Source organism: Schistocerca nitens, chromosome 11 (genome assembly GCF_023898315.1).
Source record: "Schistocerca nitens isolate TAMUIC-IGC-003100 chromosome 11, iqSchNite1.1, whole genome shotgun sequence".
In the NCBI taxonomy this organism is placed as follows: Eukaryota; Metazoa; Arthropoda; class Insecta; order Orthoptera; family Acrididae; genus Schistocerca; species Schistocerca nitens.
The window spans coordinates 36457339-36473359 of record NC_064624.1 but is presented as its reverse complement, the minus strand read 5'-3'; the positions used below and the strand labels follow the sequence as shown (position 1 = coordinate 36473359).

General features: G+C 41.4%; 1 protein-coding gene across 4 annotated transcripts in view; it reads left to right on the top strand.

Moving 5' to 3' along the window:
* The window catches only part of LOC126213259 (neprilysin-2-like), a 255251-nt gene extending 253579 nt beyond the window's left edge, over nucleotides 1–1672 (top strand). For 3 of the 4 annotated variants that reach the window (XM_049940914.1, XM_049940915.1, XM_049940913.1), the window contains one exon: nucleotides 1063–1672. In XM_049940914.1, coding sequence (XP_049796871.1) covers nucleotides 1063–1225 — 163 coding nt within the window. In that variant the 3' untranslated portion in view covers nucleotides 1226–1672. The remainder of the gene's footprint in view (nucleotides 1–1062) is intronic. The other variant, XM_049940916.1, reaches the window with a different exon arrangement.
* The last annotated feature ends 14349 nt before the right edge of the window (nucleotides 1673–16021 follow it).

Sequence of the window (16021 nt, the reverse complement as noted above, 5' to 3'; positions counted from 1 at the left end):
GTGGGAAGGTGCTTAAAACATCAATGTAGGCCTGTGCTGTGATAGTGCCACAACAAGGGGTGCAAGCCTCCTTCATGAAAAACACGACCACACCACAACACCACCGCCTCCGAAGTTTACTCTTGGCACTACACACGCTGGCAGATGACGTTCATCGGGCACTCGCCATATCCAAACACTACCAACGGATCACCACATTGTATACCGTGATTCGTCACTCCACAACGTTTTTCCACTGTTGAATCATCCAATGTTTACGCTCCTTACACCAAGTGAGGCTTCGTTTGGCATTTACCGGTGTGATGTGTGGCTTATGAGCTGCCGCTCAACCACGACATCCAACTTTTCTCACCTCCAGCCTAACCGTTATAGTACTTGCAGTGGATCCTGATGCAGTCTGGTATTCCTGTGTGACAACCCTCTTCAACTGTCTGCGGTCTCTGTCAGTCCACAGACTAGGTCGGCCTGTACACTTTTGTGCTGTATGTGTTCCTTCACGGTTCCAAATCACTATTACATCGGAAACAGTGGACCTAGGGATGTTTAGGAGTGTGGACACCAGTGGCACCCAATCACCTGACCACGTTCGAATTTCATGAGTTCTGCAGTGCGCCCCATTCTACTCTCTCACAATGTCTAATGACTACTGAGGTCGCTGATATGGAATACCTGGCAGTAGGTCGCAGCACAATGCACCTAATATGAAAAACGTATGTTTCTGAGGGTGTCTGTATACTTTTGATCACATTGTGTATGTGTTTCACATGTGTAGCATGTGCAAGCTTGTGGACAAGTTAATTATTTGTGTTGTTATGATGATCCGCCTATTTGTAATATTATTTATATATGAATAAAATTAATTCTGTGATGATCTTTATAATAAAAGTGAGAGATAAAATCCTGTTACTTAAAAACTGCTATCATACCTTTTTTTAAAATTTTACTGCCAGTATTTATATTCTCTCAGTTCTCTCAATTGAAGAGTGTTAGTTTTTAGTCCTCATTTGAGCAAGTAAGCAGCAAGAAATAAAAACGGCTGTTTCTGCTCCATTTCATTCACAGGTACCGTGTTGAGCAGATACGCCAGAGCATCTTGACTGACGTTCACCCACCGAGCCGCTTTCGCATACTGGGCCCATTCAGCAACCAGCCCGAGTTTGCCAAGGACTTCGAGTGTCCACTTGGCTGCCACATGAACCCGAAACAGAAGTGCCAGGTGTGGTAAAGCGTCAAGAGCCTGATAGCCACACCGAAATGTCAGGAGTCTATCACCAGCTGCCAAGTTCCTGATGTCACCCACTGTCCATCGCACACATCCGACTCCCAAATGCACAGATATCCCGACTCCGTGATTCTGCAGAACAAAAGGGAATTTAATGCTGTCAACGATCGACCAATACTTCAGATACGAAGCTTTGTTTGTGTGTAATGCTCACTACACGGGCTCCGACGTGTTCACTATTGGACAGGATTCTCAAAACAGGCTATCAGATGTATCCACAGAGGACTGGAAAAGGACTGTCCAGTTGCTATGGTTTTAGCACATGCTTAATGGGGATTGCCAATTGTGTGTGTGTGTGTGTTTATGTGTGTTATCATTGTACAACCAGCTTCTTGAGGAGGATAAATAAATCTGTCTGCAGATGCAGTTACCTTTATCCTAAATGTTAATAAAGTATTTCAGATACTATTTTCTTTCTGGCAAGTCCTGGAAATTTATTCTGTTCGAATAATACCAAAGAGAGAAAAACGACACCCACAACAACTCGTAAGTTGTGGAAGAAAAAGAGAAAATTAAATGGACAAAAAGTAGTGGAGGGATGATTCCAGTCATTTAAACCACAGAGATAAATAGTTTATGCACTGAAAACATATGTTGCATTATTTGTGAAAAGTGAGATTTACTGCAATACTAAGCTGTAAACAACGAGATGAGGCAAGATCTAATGAGTTTTACACAAGGAAGTGTGACATTTCAAGGAAATGTAAACAACACCCTTGTATTTTTTCTGTCTGCCATTATCAGCACTAAATAAGCAACGTGAAAAAAAAATCAGTGGCCATCATTAAATAATCGTCAAGAAAGTGATTGGCAATCTAGAAACTGTTAGTTCCAGTAATCAGAACAGTTTACTATGAAGGGATATGGACTACAGAGCTTTCTAACTGGAGACTAATTGTTCATACTATGTGAGAAAAGCCAAGATGACTGTCATTAAACTAATGCAGTACACTAAATGATAGCGGGAGCTGTCAACATTGAGATAACTTTTATGTATTTGATATTGTCATTGAGGACAGTGCTCCAAAAGTGTCCAAAGGTTTCATGAATGAACAAGTAACTTCCTAATTATTATAATGCGGCTATGGGAATTTATTTAATTGTATGGCAGTAATGACACACTGCATTCACAAACAGTGGCCATAGCAGATGAAGTAAAGCAAATCAGTAACAATATTTAATAACTGAAAGCTGCAATACTCTTACATCTTGTGAGAAGATATTAACGGAGAGAGAGGGAAGAAGAGAGGGGGAGAGAGATAATGTTTCAGCGCTCTCAGTTGTATGATAAACGATTTTACCTGCCTGTGGAAATCAGAAAGAATCACCATAAGCTAAATCAGCATGGCGCAATAGCATTACAATAGACGTATCATACAGGCCTAAATAGATCACATTGAAGCAGAAACGTAACACACTTTATTCATGTATGACCAATTCTGTCTGCAGAAGTTTAACGCTGTCTCGTTAAATTCTCTTGGCGTTCAAAATGTATCACCCTTCTGCAGAAGCTAGAACTTTCAATGATTTTCAGCATCCTCGTGGTCGGGAGAAGAAGATGAAGAAATTATGCAAATGTCCGAAATCTCGAGTTTCTACTTGAAAGTGCATACTGGCAGTACATGATATAATAAAGTCCGATTACAGAAATAGAGATATATTTGGCATCATTTTGTTACTACTGGCATCTACAACTGTGTGTATCCTCTAGACATCACTGTGAATTGCATGCCTAGTTAAACCAGTACTATCCATTCCCCATCCTGATATTTCTCTATAACATGTGAGGGGAAACAGTCTCATGGTACATGTGAATTTTCACCCTAATCTCTCTTCCCTCTTTCCTATGAAGACACTGTAAGTTCCAAACCTGAACATATTCTTGTTAACTGAAAGAGAGGAAAACTGAAAAAACTATTAGATCACTTTATACTGAAATTAAAAATCTATATAAAACAAATTCAGGATCAAACACTGTTTCAAACACATGTGGCGTACCTGCTATAAAATACACTCCTGGAAATGGAAAAAAGAACACACTGACACCGGTGTGTCAGACCCACCATACTTGCTCCGGACACTGCGAGAGGGCTGTACAAGCAATGATCACACGCACGGCACAGCGGACACACCAGGAACCGCGGTGTTGGCCGTCGAATGGCGCTAGCTGCGCAGCATTTGTGCACCGCCGCCGTCAGTGTCAGCCAGTTTGCCGTGGCATACGGAGCTCCATCGCAGTCTTTAACACTGGTAGCATGCCGCGACAGCATGGACGTGAACCGTATGTGCAGTTGACGGACTTTGAGCGAGGGCGTATAGTGGGCATGCGGGAGGCCGGGTGGACGTACCGCCGAATTGCTCAACACGTGGGGCGTGAGGTCTCCACAGTACATCGATGTTGTCGCCAGTGGTCGGTGGAAGGTGCACGTGCCCGTCGACCTGGGACCGGACCGCAGCGACGCACGGATGCACGCCAAGACCGTAGGATCCTACGCAGTGCCGTAGGGGACCGCACCGCCACTTCCCAGCAAATTAGGGACACTGTTGCTCCTGGGGTATCGGCGAGGACCATTCGCAACCGTCTCCATGAAGCTGGGCTACGGTCCCGCACACCGTTAGGCCGTCTTCCGCTCACGCCCCAACATCGTGCAGCCCGCCTCCAGTGGTGTCGCGACAGGCGTGAATGGAGGGACGAATGGAGACGTGTCGTCTTCAGCGATGAGAGTCGCTTCTGCCTTGGTGCCAATGATGGTCGTATGCGTGTTTGGCGCCGTGCAGGTGAGCGCCACAATCAGGACTGCATACGACCGAGGCACACAGGGCCAACACCCGGCATCATGGTGTGAGGAGCGATCTCCGACACTGGCCGTACACCACTGGTGATCGTCGAGGGGACACTGAATAGTGCACGGTACATCCAAACCGTCATCGAACCCATCGTTCTACCATTCCTAGACCGGCAAGGGAACTTGCTGTTCCAACAGGACAATGCACGTCCGCATGTATCCCGTGCCACCCAACGTGCTCTAGAAGGTGTAAGTCAACTATCCTGGCCAGCAAGATCTCCGGATCTGTCCCCCATTGAGCATGTTTGGGACTGGATGAAGCGTCGTCTCACGCGGTCTGCACGTCCAGCACGAACGCTGGTCCAACTGAGGCGCCAGGTGGAAATGGCATGGCAAGCCATTCCACAGGACTACATCCAGCATCTCTACGATCGTCTCCATGGGAGAATAGCAGCCTGCATTGCTGCGAAAGGTGGATATACACTGTACTAGTGCCGACATTGTGCATGCTCTGTTGCCTGTGTCTATGTGCCTGTGGTTCTGTCAGTGTGATCATGTGATGTATCTGACCCCAGGAATGTGTCAATAAAGTTTCCCCTTCCTGGGACAATGAATTCACGGTGTTCTTATTTCAATTTCCAGGAGTGTACATTTTTATTTTTCATAAATAATAGCGGATGTTTATTGGACATGGTGACTTGGAAAGTACAAGAGGACATGCTTAGTTTTGGAAACAACTAACATGGACATAAATACGTTTTGAAGTGGATAAAAGATATAGGTTCAGGAAATCATGAAATGTTCTGAAGAACTCTAAGAGATAATCCAAGTTTTAAAATAATTATAAATTAGTTAAATGAAGAAAGTAATTACCATATGCAATATACATACTTTGTAATCATTTGCATCTTACTGCAACAAAAAAAGCAGAAACAGCTTCTCTGAATACAACTAGGAAATGGTCAAGATCAGCTACCCTTGATGCACAGTTTGCATTAATCAAATATATATTTAAAAATATGTTGTGAATGAAAATTATAATTTCTAACAACTGGACTGAAAAATCTTCTTGTGCAAAATTCAGAGGTTTTTCACCTATCCATGTGAAATACTTTGGGCTATTCATGGTGCACCCACTTAAGATACATTCATTCTTATTGGAAATTGATTCTTTGTAATATAGCCTGGAATAAAGAAGCACCTCTCTCTTTAACAAAATTTCAAAAACATTTAAGACTTTATTGTTACCCAGGCAGTATAGTTCACGTTATTCATATATCATCCACTGAACACAACATGTTCTATTGCTGAAATAGCTGAAAAATAACAAATTATGGAGTACAAAACATTGCTTCATCGGATTGAGAGGGCATCTTTGTAATTTGCTGGTTCATCATTATCGTCTTCTGTACTTCATCCTGTTGTGATTGTCTTAAGTAAAACTTGCAAAACCCCAGCAGTTCTTTGTAAGCTTACGTTTTAATGCAAAATCCTCTCCTGTTTGGTCTCCTTGAATGTGTTCTTGTAACTCAGAAAATTATGAACATTCATCAGCAGCCTTTGTGCCTTTAAATTTAGGTATATTACTGCCAAAACTCTTATAAAAGGGAGTGTTTTTCACTTTTATTTCAGGATTTTGTGCTGTATTACATAACCTCCAGAACTTTTTGAACAATAGTATGCTGGACAGCTACTAGCACTCTGAAAGTTGACATCAGTAATGTGATTCAGTAGGATTGAGAGACTGAATCCGTCTCTTTCATGCACAGGTAGAACACATATAATCTCTTTTTCTTGCTCATGGTTGTAACCCACCCCTCAGCTGTTGTTTACCAAGCCACTGAACCCTAAATTTCACAATTCCAAATCGGAAACAAATGTATACTGAGACACCTGGAGTAATTCTGTATTTCCAGAAGTAAGTTTATGTATATAATAGTTCAGTGTGACATTTTGCATTTGTTTCTAGCACTCATTCTTGGTCTTTTAGACGTCTGACATTCTTGTGTCCTGTTATGATGAATGAATGAATCTTGGCATATTTTATTGTGAGGCTCATTAAATGACTGGTGAAGCCTCCTGACATCTTTTACTCTGACACCATTGCATTTAAAATGCTGCTAGCTCAGAATTTGGGTCATTGTCTTGCATGGGTCATAATTTTTTTCTCACCTAGCTTGTTGTTTATTTTATACTTCTGCCACTCACTTGGACATACAACAACAAAATTTATTATTGTATTAGCTGAAGCAGTAATGAAGGAATAGGTATGGGCTCACAATTATAAATCAACAATGGAATGGTATGAAACAATGTTAATGTGTTTGGCATACTTCATTCATAGGTTAATATTACATCCTTGCACAGTAGCATGATACCTACAACAATAAAAGTTTCATATATGTACAACATTTCTGATGACTGTGATTCGCCCTATCACATGACATCTCCACCAACCTATAGGACACACACTGTCAGCATCATATCCTCTCATCTGGCAAAACTGCCGCCTGAGTTATTCACTGTAGATGTGCTTCCAGATTGGTAAGGAAAACATCTTTTATAATAAGCACATTATTCATTCTTGTGGAATGACATTAATGCACATGTGTAAACTTTGTCACTAGTAAAATCATCAACAACAAAAAATATCAGAGTGCTGTGCTGGCTACTAAAGCTTGAAAGCAGCTCTGTAGTAAACTGATATGTCGTGGTATCTCTAAGTACCACAATAATACAAGCCCTGAATCCCTGTATGTGTCAGCACCACATATGACAAATGCTTATAAATTAACATAAAGAGACTGTACAGTTACAGGATGTCATACAGACCATCAGCTCTGTAATTAGTGCATTTCACAAGGTGCAGCATCCCACTGCAGTGTAATGAAGAAGTCACATCCCTGCAGCATGAATTACTGCTCAGCAGTATTTGTGCTACCGCAGCCTGCTCATATCTTTTCACTAAAAAAAGGATACACACAGCAGCATCACTCAATCAATGTGAAGCCTAATTCAACATGCAGACAATTTTCGGATGTGTATTGATTGCTGTATTTTATAACAATCTGCACCAACCTACCGCCAATATGGACATGCCCAAATCACTGAATACAGAGGCATCTGGGCAATCGTATTATCCTTGACCCCATTTGCAAGTGAAACAGGAAACTGAGTCACTATAAATAAGGACATTATTATATTTTCTGTAAACACTCATTTTGACCATTGCTAGACATCCGAACAAGTAGTCTATGGGTAAATGTATGTTCTCTTACTGTTGGTACTGGTTTGGTGTTTTCACCATCAAGACAGAGTATCAACAAAGTGTATTTCTCCCAAACGTTAACCCAACACAATACTAACCACCGAAGCCAAAACTTTACAGAAAGTACTCACAGTGGGCGTACATCTGCAAGTTGTCCAGTAATGTTGTCAGCATTTAACATAGTTGATGGCATCAGGGAATCTCAGTCAAATAGTATTTATGACTGGGAATGCATCTGTGGTGATTACTGAAGTTACTCTCCCATTAAGGAGAGCTGAGAGGAATTCCCTCATTTTCATCATTTTGGGCATAGGTTTTATGTTCATCATCAGCAAGTAGAGGAAAAGTTGCAGCCATCTGTCCATAACCCTATATTTCATGATGCATCATATAGCAGTAAATGCTCAATCGGTATAAAATCTGATGCTACAAACAAAACCACTTCTTCTAGTACCCTTAGCATGGCCTGTGAAAGGAAAAATGAACCTCAAAAACTATCTCTACTGTAGAAAAAGTACCATCTGGCAATACTATAAACAACAATTATAACACAGCACAAAGTATTAGAAGAGCTTCAAGTCTTGCAAGACCTTATAAACATACTAATGTTTACACTCGTTTTAATGTGATCAGTGAAGATGTCTTGTGATTATGAGTAAGCATAAAGATGTATTTAATGTATAGGTATTGTCAGAAATCCATGTGCGTTTTTTTAGCTTGTGCATAAGCGTTGGCTTTCGTGGTTAGTATTGTGTTGGGTTAATATTTGGAAGAAGCACAGTTTGGTGATGTTCTGGCCAGATCGTGAGAATACCGACCCAGCACCAGCAATATGAGCACATACATTTATATGCAGACTACTTGTTTACTGTGTATAGCAATACGTCGTAGGTGAGCATGTGGAAAATAACATAACGTCTTTATTTTACAATAATTCAGTGCTAGACACTGAGTTCGCACTTCCCATGCATTGGGTGGTGCAGCTGTGTGTACTTCTTATCGAAAAAAGACTTGTGGGCTGTGAATGCGCAAATGCTGCTGAGTACCAATTCGTGCTGCAGGAATATGGTTTCTCGAGTATGTTGCAGAGGACTGCAGTACCTTCCGAAATGCGCTAGTATACAGCTGACTGACTGTATCACGTACTGCTGTTGTACAGTGTTTTTACGTTAGTTTGTAGGTATATGTTAAGAGGTGGTGCTGACACATATATGGATACAGGATATTTGGTATTCCAGCGCTCCAGAATCACACGACAATATTAATTTTATAATTGACGAAATGCCACAAGTAATGAGGATAAAGGCAAGAAGCATTACATTAGTAGTGTGTGAATTAGTTGAGAAATTAGGTCTGGTGGGAAACGTGGTAATCACTATGACCCCTGTGTGTGAATGGCTGAGTCGTTTGAGCATCTGCCTAATAAGCAGGAGACATGGCTTCGAATTCCAGAAAAAGTTTCACTGTAATTTCTTCACGTATCAGTATTAATTTACCACACCGCCACTTTATGTCATTCATACCCAACACCTTGCCCGATATATTTTTTTTATCATGTTACTAATCCGAAGTTCATACATACATCTTTAAGGTCATTCTACACTGGAATAGCACTAGGGAATCACAGTCATCAGAAACTTTGCACATACAAGGAACTTCTTTTTGCTATAGGTCTCGCTAAATTTTGCAAGGATGTAATACTAAAATATGAATATCTAGCGGGGAAAAAATGGTTAATGGACACTTTTGTACTGCTTACAGACAATCCATCGACTCTTTGATGAGTAATAAAAGTTTGTCTTTCCTTCTAGGGCACACTCTAATTGAGGCACACGCATGGATGTGTGTGATGTCCTTAGGTCAGTTAGGTTTAAGTAATTCTAAGTCTAGGGGACTGATGACTTCAGATGTTATGTCCCATAGTGCTTAGAGCCATTTGAATCATCTAATTGTGGCACTGCCATTAATCGTGTTAAAGACCATCATTCAACTAGTCATAAGTAGGTGTGTTATCTTAACATAAGGTAATTCTGACATTAGGTAATTCTACCAATTTATTTATAATAGAAATTTCACCCACTCAGTAACCCTTTATGGCTGGGAACACTTGACAAGGACGACATGTGGACATGCTAACATAGATTTTGCAGCACCCACTGTGCAGTAAATATTAAAAAAGTAAGTGAGGATAAGTTTTGTAGCTATAAACCTAGGCTTAACACATGAAAAGCAACATGAATATGGCACTGCAAGATGTGATAACAGCTGTTATACAAGACCATCTCTTATTCCTCATGAAATATTTAAAGGCAGGTAATCGCTTTGGAGATGGAATGGTGTGCCGTGGTCTTTACCGATGAAATCAGATTCTGCCAGCATACAACTGATGGTCGTTTGCACATTCAACATAGACCTGCTGAGTGCTGTCTCATAGAGTGCATTACTCCAAGATACTTTGGTTCCACCCCAGATCTAATGGTCTGTATTAACCTACAACTCTCATTCACTTTTGGTGATTATGGAGGGGATGCTAACTAGCAGATGGTACATGCAGCATGTTGTTACACCCATTCCTTTGCTGTTCTTGCAAGAGGAAGCGATGTTTAGCTTCAACAGTATAATTCTCACACACACCATGCCTCTCACACTCAACATGCTCTGCAAGATGTGTAAGCAACTTCCCTGGCCAGCACGTTCTCTGGACTTTTCTCCAGTCGGTGTAGGGTATGGTGGGACTCGTCAGCGAACAACTCTTACGGAACTATGTGAACAGGCCAAGCAGGAGTGGTGTGACATATCCCATGATAGTATTCGCCATCAGCATGGTCGACTGCATGCCAGCGTCGGCGCCTGCATTGCCGCCTGTGGAGTCTACACAACATACTAATATGGGCATGTCAGCATGGGTCCATGTCTGGTACCTCAGTACCACTTAGGTTATTGATCTGTAAATGTAATCATTTCATGTACTCCATACGCACTGTTGGAGTAGCAAATCTTGAGTGAATTGGAAACGCCTAAAAGGGTGTACCATTTTTTTCCAGCACTGTAAATTTTCGAAATTTGTGGTAAGGACTATGGGACCAAACTGCTGAGGTCATCGGTCCGTAGGCTTATGCACTACTTACTCTAACTTAAACTAACTGACGCTAAGGACAACGCACACACCCATGCCCGAGGAAGGACCCAAACTTCCGGCGTGGGGAGCCGCGCGAACTGTGTCAAGACTCCTAAGTCCTCACGGCTACCCCACGCAGCCCAGCAGTGCATTTTTTCGTGTACAATGTGACTGAGTGACATAGTCCAAGAAGAATTATAAAGCAGTTATATTAGGTTGAGACTATAGAGGCATATCTTTACTACTAGTATGTTTTGCAAGTGGGGGTTATATTTACCTGCGTGCTCTGCACATCATTATGAAAAGTATGTCATAGGTACGACTTACTAATCTGTATACTAAGTTTTCTATCCATTCCATACATCGATGAGGTCTGGGACAGATAACTTCTAGTGTTCCTCTGTGTGACCTATTGCTTGCAGCTGGCCTCTGCTATTAGCAACTAATATTACAATGAGGAAATATATGCACTAACCGTAATTGTAAAAATTTGAATTTCCTTAGATAAGGCGTGAAATGTAATACAGGTATTAACTTGGAAATAGTTCTAGCATAATTGTTTTTGATTGTTATACTGGCACACAGTATAGAATTTACAAGTCCTATTAAACAGGTGAAATAACATAAAAGGCAGTAAACATAATAAAACAACAGTAGATAAACATTCTTATGTTCTTTGTTTATTTGGCTGATATACATTCAAGGGAACTTTACTGTTTCGCATATTCATAAGTTTCCATCCAGAAGAAAGGCAATGTTTCATTAAAAACAACTACTGTTTACTCCTAAACGCTGAATCTGGAACAATTTTTGTTTCTTCTCGTATACTATTGTATAATATAATGTTACCATGGGTTACACTTTTCTGACTCCATCATGTTCTGGAAAATATCTAACGGACCTTTGTTTGTCATCTGGTACTATAGCTAATCCAATTGTTCTCATTTGATTAACGAGTTTGCCTGAGCTGGGGATATGTCACACCACGCCTTCTTGAACTCTTCACATAGTTCTGGAAGAGTTGTTCGTTGACGAGTCCCACCATACCCTACACCGACTGGAGAAAAGTCCAGAGATCGTGCTGGCCAGGGAAGATGCTACTCATCTTGCAGAGCACTTTGAGTGTCAGAGGCACAGTGTGTCTGAGAATTATTCTGTTGAAGCTAAACATCGCCAAGGACAAAGAAACATGTAACATTTGTGAGATCGATTTTAGTAAAATAAGGTTGAGAAGATAAAGGTTTTTAAGCGCACAAATTATCGTAAGAGCCCAGTACTTCCACAGAAACCGATTCTGTAGAAAATCAACGAATGGAACTGCGTTTGGTATGTCCACATCAGAGTTTCTTTACTTGCGACAGCTTTTAATATGTGCAGACTGTAGTACAGAGTTTCCTCGACAAAGTACCTAAACATATATCTCATTTCAACTCTTGCTGAACCTACAGATCTAAAAATTTTGAGATACATTAGTAACCTTATGTGCAGTTTTCTAAGCTCGCTTCGATAACGTTTTTGATGAGATTTATGAAATAAAATAATGAATACACATGCGTTTTTGCATTATTTGGTTGTATAGGAAAATTAATGACATAACGTGTGCCTTAACTGAGCTGCTCCATACTTGTTTAAAATCATCACAAATATCAGCTTACGAATGGACAACCTGTAGCCTTCTGCATTTTTTATGATAGTTGCTGCTGTTAGACATCAGTGAGCTCTTATTAGTAGCAATCACTGACAGGTACATCTCCTGAATTGTATCGGCACGAAGTTCCGTGTTGCTGCCTTTAAAGGCCGTTACTTGTCATGACCTAAAGTTGGCGTGTTCCGTTTCCAAACTACAAAATGTTATGTAAGAAGTGGACTCACTCAGTACACAAAATTACATGTTAAGAAAACAGTACATTGTAAGTGTAGAGTAAATTTGTTCTTTCTTGGTTTTAAATATTTAGGTAACGGGACAAGTGTGAATATGATACTTATTATGTGGTGTTGAGGACAATAACATAAAGTGATATGAAGCCCAGTTCCTCTGTAGAGTGTGAAGTGTAACTGGCACAGTTTTTCATGTGTCACAAACACGTGGCTTCAATCTGGACTCGCAAAGTCTGAATCCATTTCATAAAATCTACTAACATCTTTGTTGCATTTGCGGGTATATGAACTACATTTTCTGCCACGTAATGCACAGAGCATTCGATGTTTCCCTCATCACAAAACCGGAGAAGTTTACACTGCAGGCTTAGGCTGACCTTATCTGAAGAGTCCATGTATGAGGAATGTAAGTTTCTCATTCTTAGTGAACTCCTGTGCGACTGTTGATCATGTATTATTATCTCCCTCCTCCGTTTTACAGCTTTCATTAGCACAAAACATTCAGTGTCCCTCTGCAAATAATATCAATGATATTAATAAGTATAGGAGATTATAATGCTCTTCATAATTGTCTAGATGCAGTTCCCACTCTGATACATTGTTGCCCTAATTTACGTTCTGCGTCATCCTATAGGGAAGAATGGCCTCAGAATCAAAGGCAGTGCTTTACAGGTTGGTTCAAATGGCTCTAAGCAGCGTGGGACTCAACATCTGAGGTCATCAGTCCCCTAGAACTTAGAACTAATTAAACCTAACTAACCTAAGGACATCACACACATCCATGCCCGAGGCAGGATTCGAACCTGCGACCATGGCGGTCACGCGGTTTCAAACTGAAGCGCCTAGAACCGCACGGCCACACCAGCCGGCTGGTGCTTTACAGGCCCGCAACTTAAGAGCGCTGCAGCTTAAGGCACAAGTGTTCCGACGATAAGCAAATTTGAAATAAACTGTGAGTGACTTGTTCAGAACAATCGAAATTCCCCTTTTCTCTTGTACGTGAAAGACATTCAATACCCCAAACTTTTATTGCCATATAGTTCTTGACAATAGTCGGTTATGAGCATTAGGTAGATTATACGCAAGTGAAGAGAGTGGGATGTACAGCTCTTCCACTTAAATATTCAGTTGACCATTTTAATAGTTGAGTGCAATACTTGGAAACCTATGTCAAAACTTTAGCTATGTGCACTGATGAGCCAAAGCATTATGATCACTGGCGACTGCAACGCTGGATGCCACCTAGTGGCGTTGCGAGCACGTGATGGGGTAAAAAAAGTATGTAACCGGAGAAAACGCGGACTGGGGATCACCATAGCGAAGATGTGGGCTGCAAGGTGGGGAAACTCGTTGAGATAAGAGACTTCGGGAAACGGCAGATTATTATTACGAGCCTGTGAACTCGAGAACGGCGAAGTTGGTACAGTGTTCACGTCATACTGTCGTGAACATCTGCGGAAAGAGGTAAAAGCACAGTGAAACTACCACTAGGCTCTAATTGGTTGGACGCCCAAGACTCTTCACAGAACGTGGGATTCTGAGGCTTGTCTGCTCTATAAAATAGGACTCAATGCTGGTGCACGCACAACTGTTTCAGAGCACTCCGTTCATTGTACATTCTTGAATATGGAGCTCTGCAGCAGACCACCTCCACGTGTTCACGTGTTGACCCAACAACATCATCAGTTAAGATTGCGCTGGGCTTGACACCATCGGTATTCGACTGTCGATCAATGGAAGCGTGTCGGCTCTTCGAGTTAATCACATTTTTGCTACACTAGGTCGATGGTCCTCTCCTCAAATGCCGTCATCGGGTTGACCGCCTGCTCGAAACGTGCAGCGCGTCTCGGATCCAGGTTGGTAGCAGCAGTATTACGCAATGGGAGACATTATCCAGCGCTTGCATGGCACCTGTGGCAGTAATCGAGGACACGCTGACTTCTACGAGCTACCTGCACCCCTTCATACTAGGTGTCTTCCCTGGCCGCGATGTCATGTTTCAGCAATATAATTGTCCCTGTCATGGAGCCAGAAATGTGCTACAGTGGTTTCAGCGGCATTATAGTGAACTCACATTGATGTCTCGATGACAAAATTCTCCTAACGTAAATCCTATGGAACCCACCTGTGTTGCTATCAGGCACCATCACTGCGTACGCATATCAACTGCCCGTTATTTACGCGAATTACATGGCCTCTGCTTAGACATCTAACGCTACATACTTCCACAAACCTACCAACAAACTGAAGGATCTCTTATACGCAGGACCATTGATGTATTTCGTTCCAAAGACAGACAAATAAGCTATTAAGCAGGTGGTCTTGATGTTTTGGCTCATCAGTGCAAATGATTGTAATATTCATTAAAATATCTGCTTGTAAAATGATCATCTTTCGTTTGTTGCATCATTCTATTCCAGCATACTCGTACAAACTTTTAAGTAGTATGGGTGTGTTAAAAATTCCCTAGTAGTGAAGCATCACCTCATCTATATTGTGATTCTCCAATACGCATCGCATCAAAAAGGAATCCAATACTTTTTCCAAGTTATTTTTCCAGGAAAGTGTCATCTCTCAGCGGATGTAGAAGTGTGTTCTTGGGACTGTAAATATTTTGTGGTCAGTGTGATACTGTATACAACAACCGACTTCACTGCATATTTGTAACACTAAGTAGATTAACAGCCCATTTGTCTCCTTCAGTAGTATTGAAGTCATATGGCTGTGGTAACATTATGATAACAAAGTTAAAGAAATTGTTAACTTTGCTTAACACTTAAATAAGTTTATGTGCATGGTTGTGTAGTTGCTAGTGTAGTGTAACATGGGTTATTCTTGAGAACGACCCATATTTCACTGAATACGCTCGTGCTGGCAAAAGACGGCAGTGTCTTTTATAAATATTTTGCGTATTGGGAAAAATCCAATGTGCCTATCCCAATCAGAAGTCTGTGCAGATGGTGCGTATGCAGTGAAATAACACAGAAGGGGAAAGGTGCAGCGTGGTGAACATGGTAACACTTGCTGGTCGTGGACATCTATTTCTTGACAATGTCCCTCGAAAGCGTCAGAGGAAACTGACATAATACACTGTAAACGCTCAAGACAAATGAAGAGTGTAAATCTGATATCTTAAGCTGAGTTCAGTGTGGTCAGACGTATTGAATGACGATTCGATGTTATCAGTCATTCACAATTGGATCTGTTTTCACGATTAATGTACAGTCTTAGACATAAAAACTGACCGCAGGCTGGCCGCCACAGATTAAGTCCGAGGCGTTCACTTAAGGTGGCCAATAAAACCGACCGCCACTGACAACGCTAAGTCCTGCCATCTGCACAATCTGGGAACACTGTAAGACACTGAAGTGTCAGAAGGAAACGTGGTCTACTTTCGAGATGTTGTCGTGTTGTTGAGCCCATGGTCTAGTGGTAATCGTCATGCATTTTAATCTTGTAGTTGCGTGGTCGCGTCCAACCGTATCTCCCTTTTTTACCGTGTTTCGGCCCTCGTCTGAAGTTACGACTCTGACAGGAATGATTTTCCACATTAAGGAGATCTCGACTACTGATATAAGTGATGGATTACCATTCAACTATCATGCGACATTTGCATTCGACAGGCAAGGGTCAGAAGTCTGGTGTAGGAGTACAGCATGCTCTAATTCGAAAGAACAGAAATCAACGGA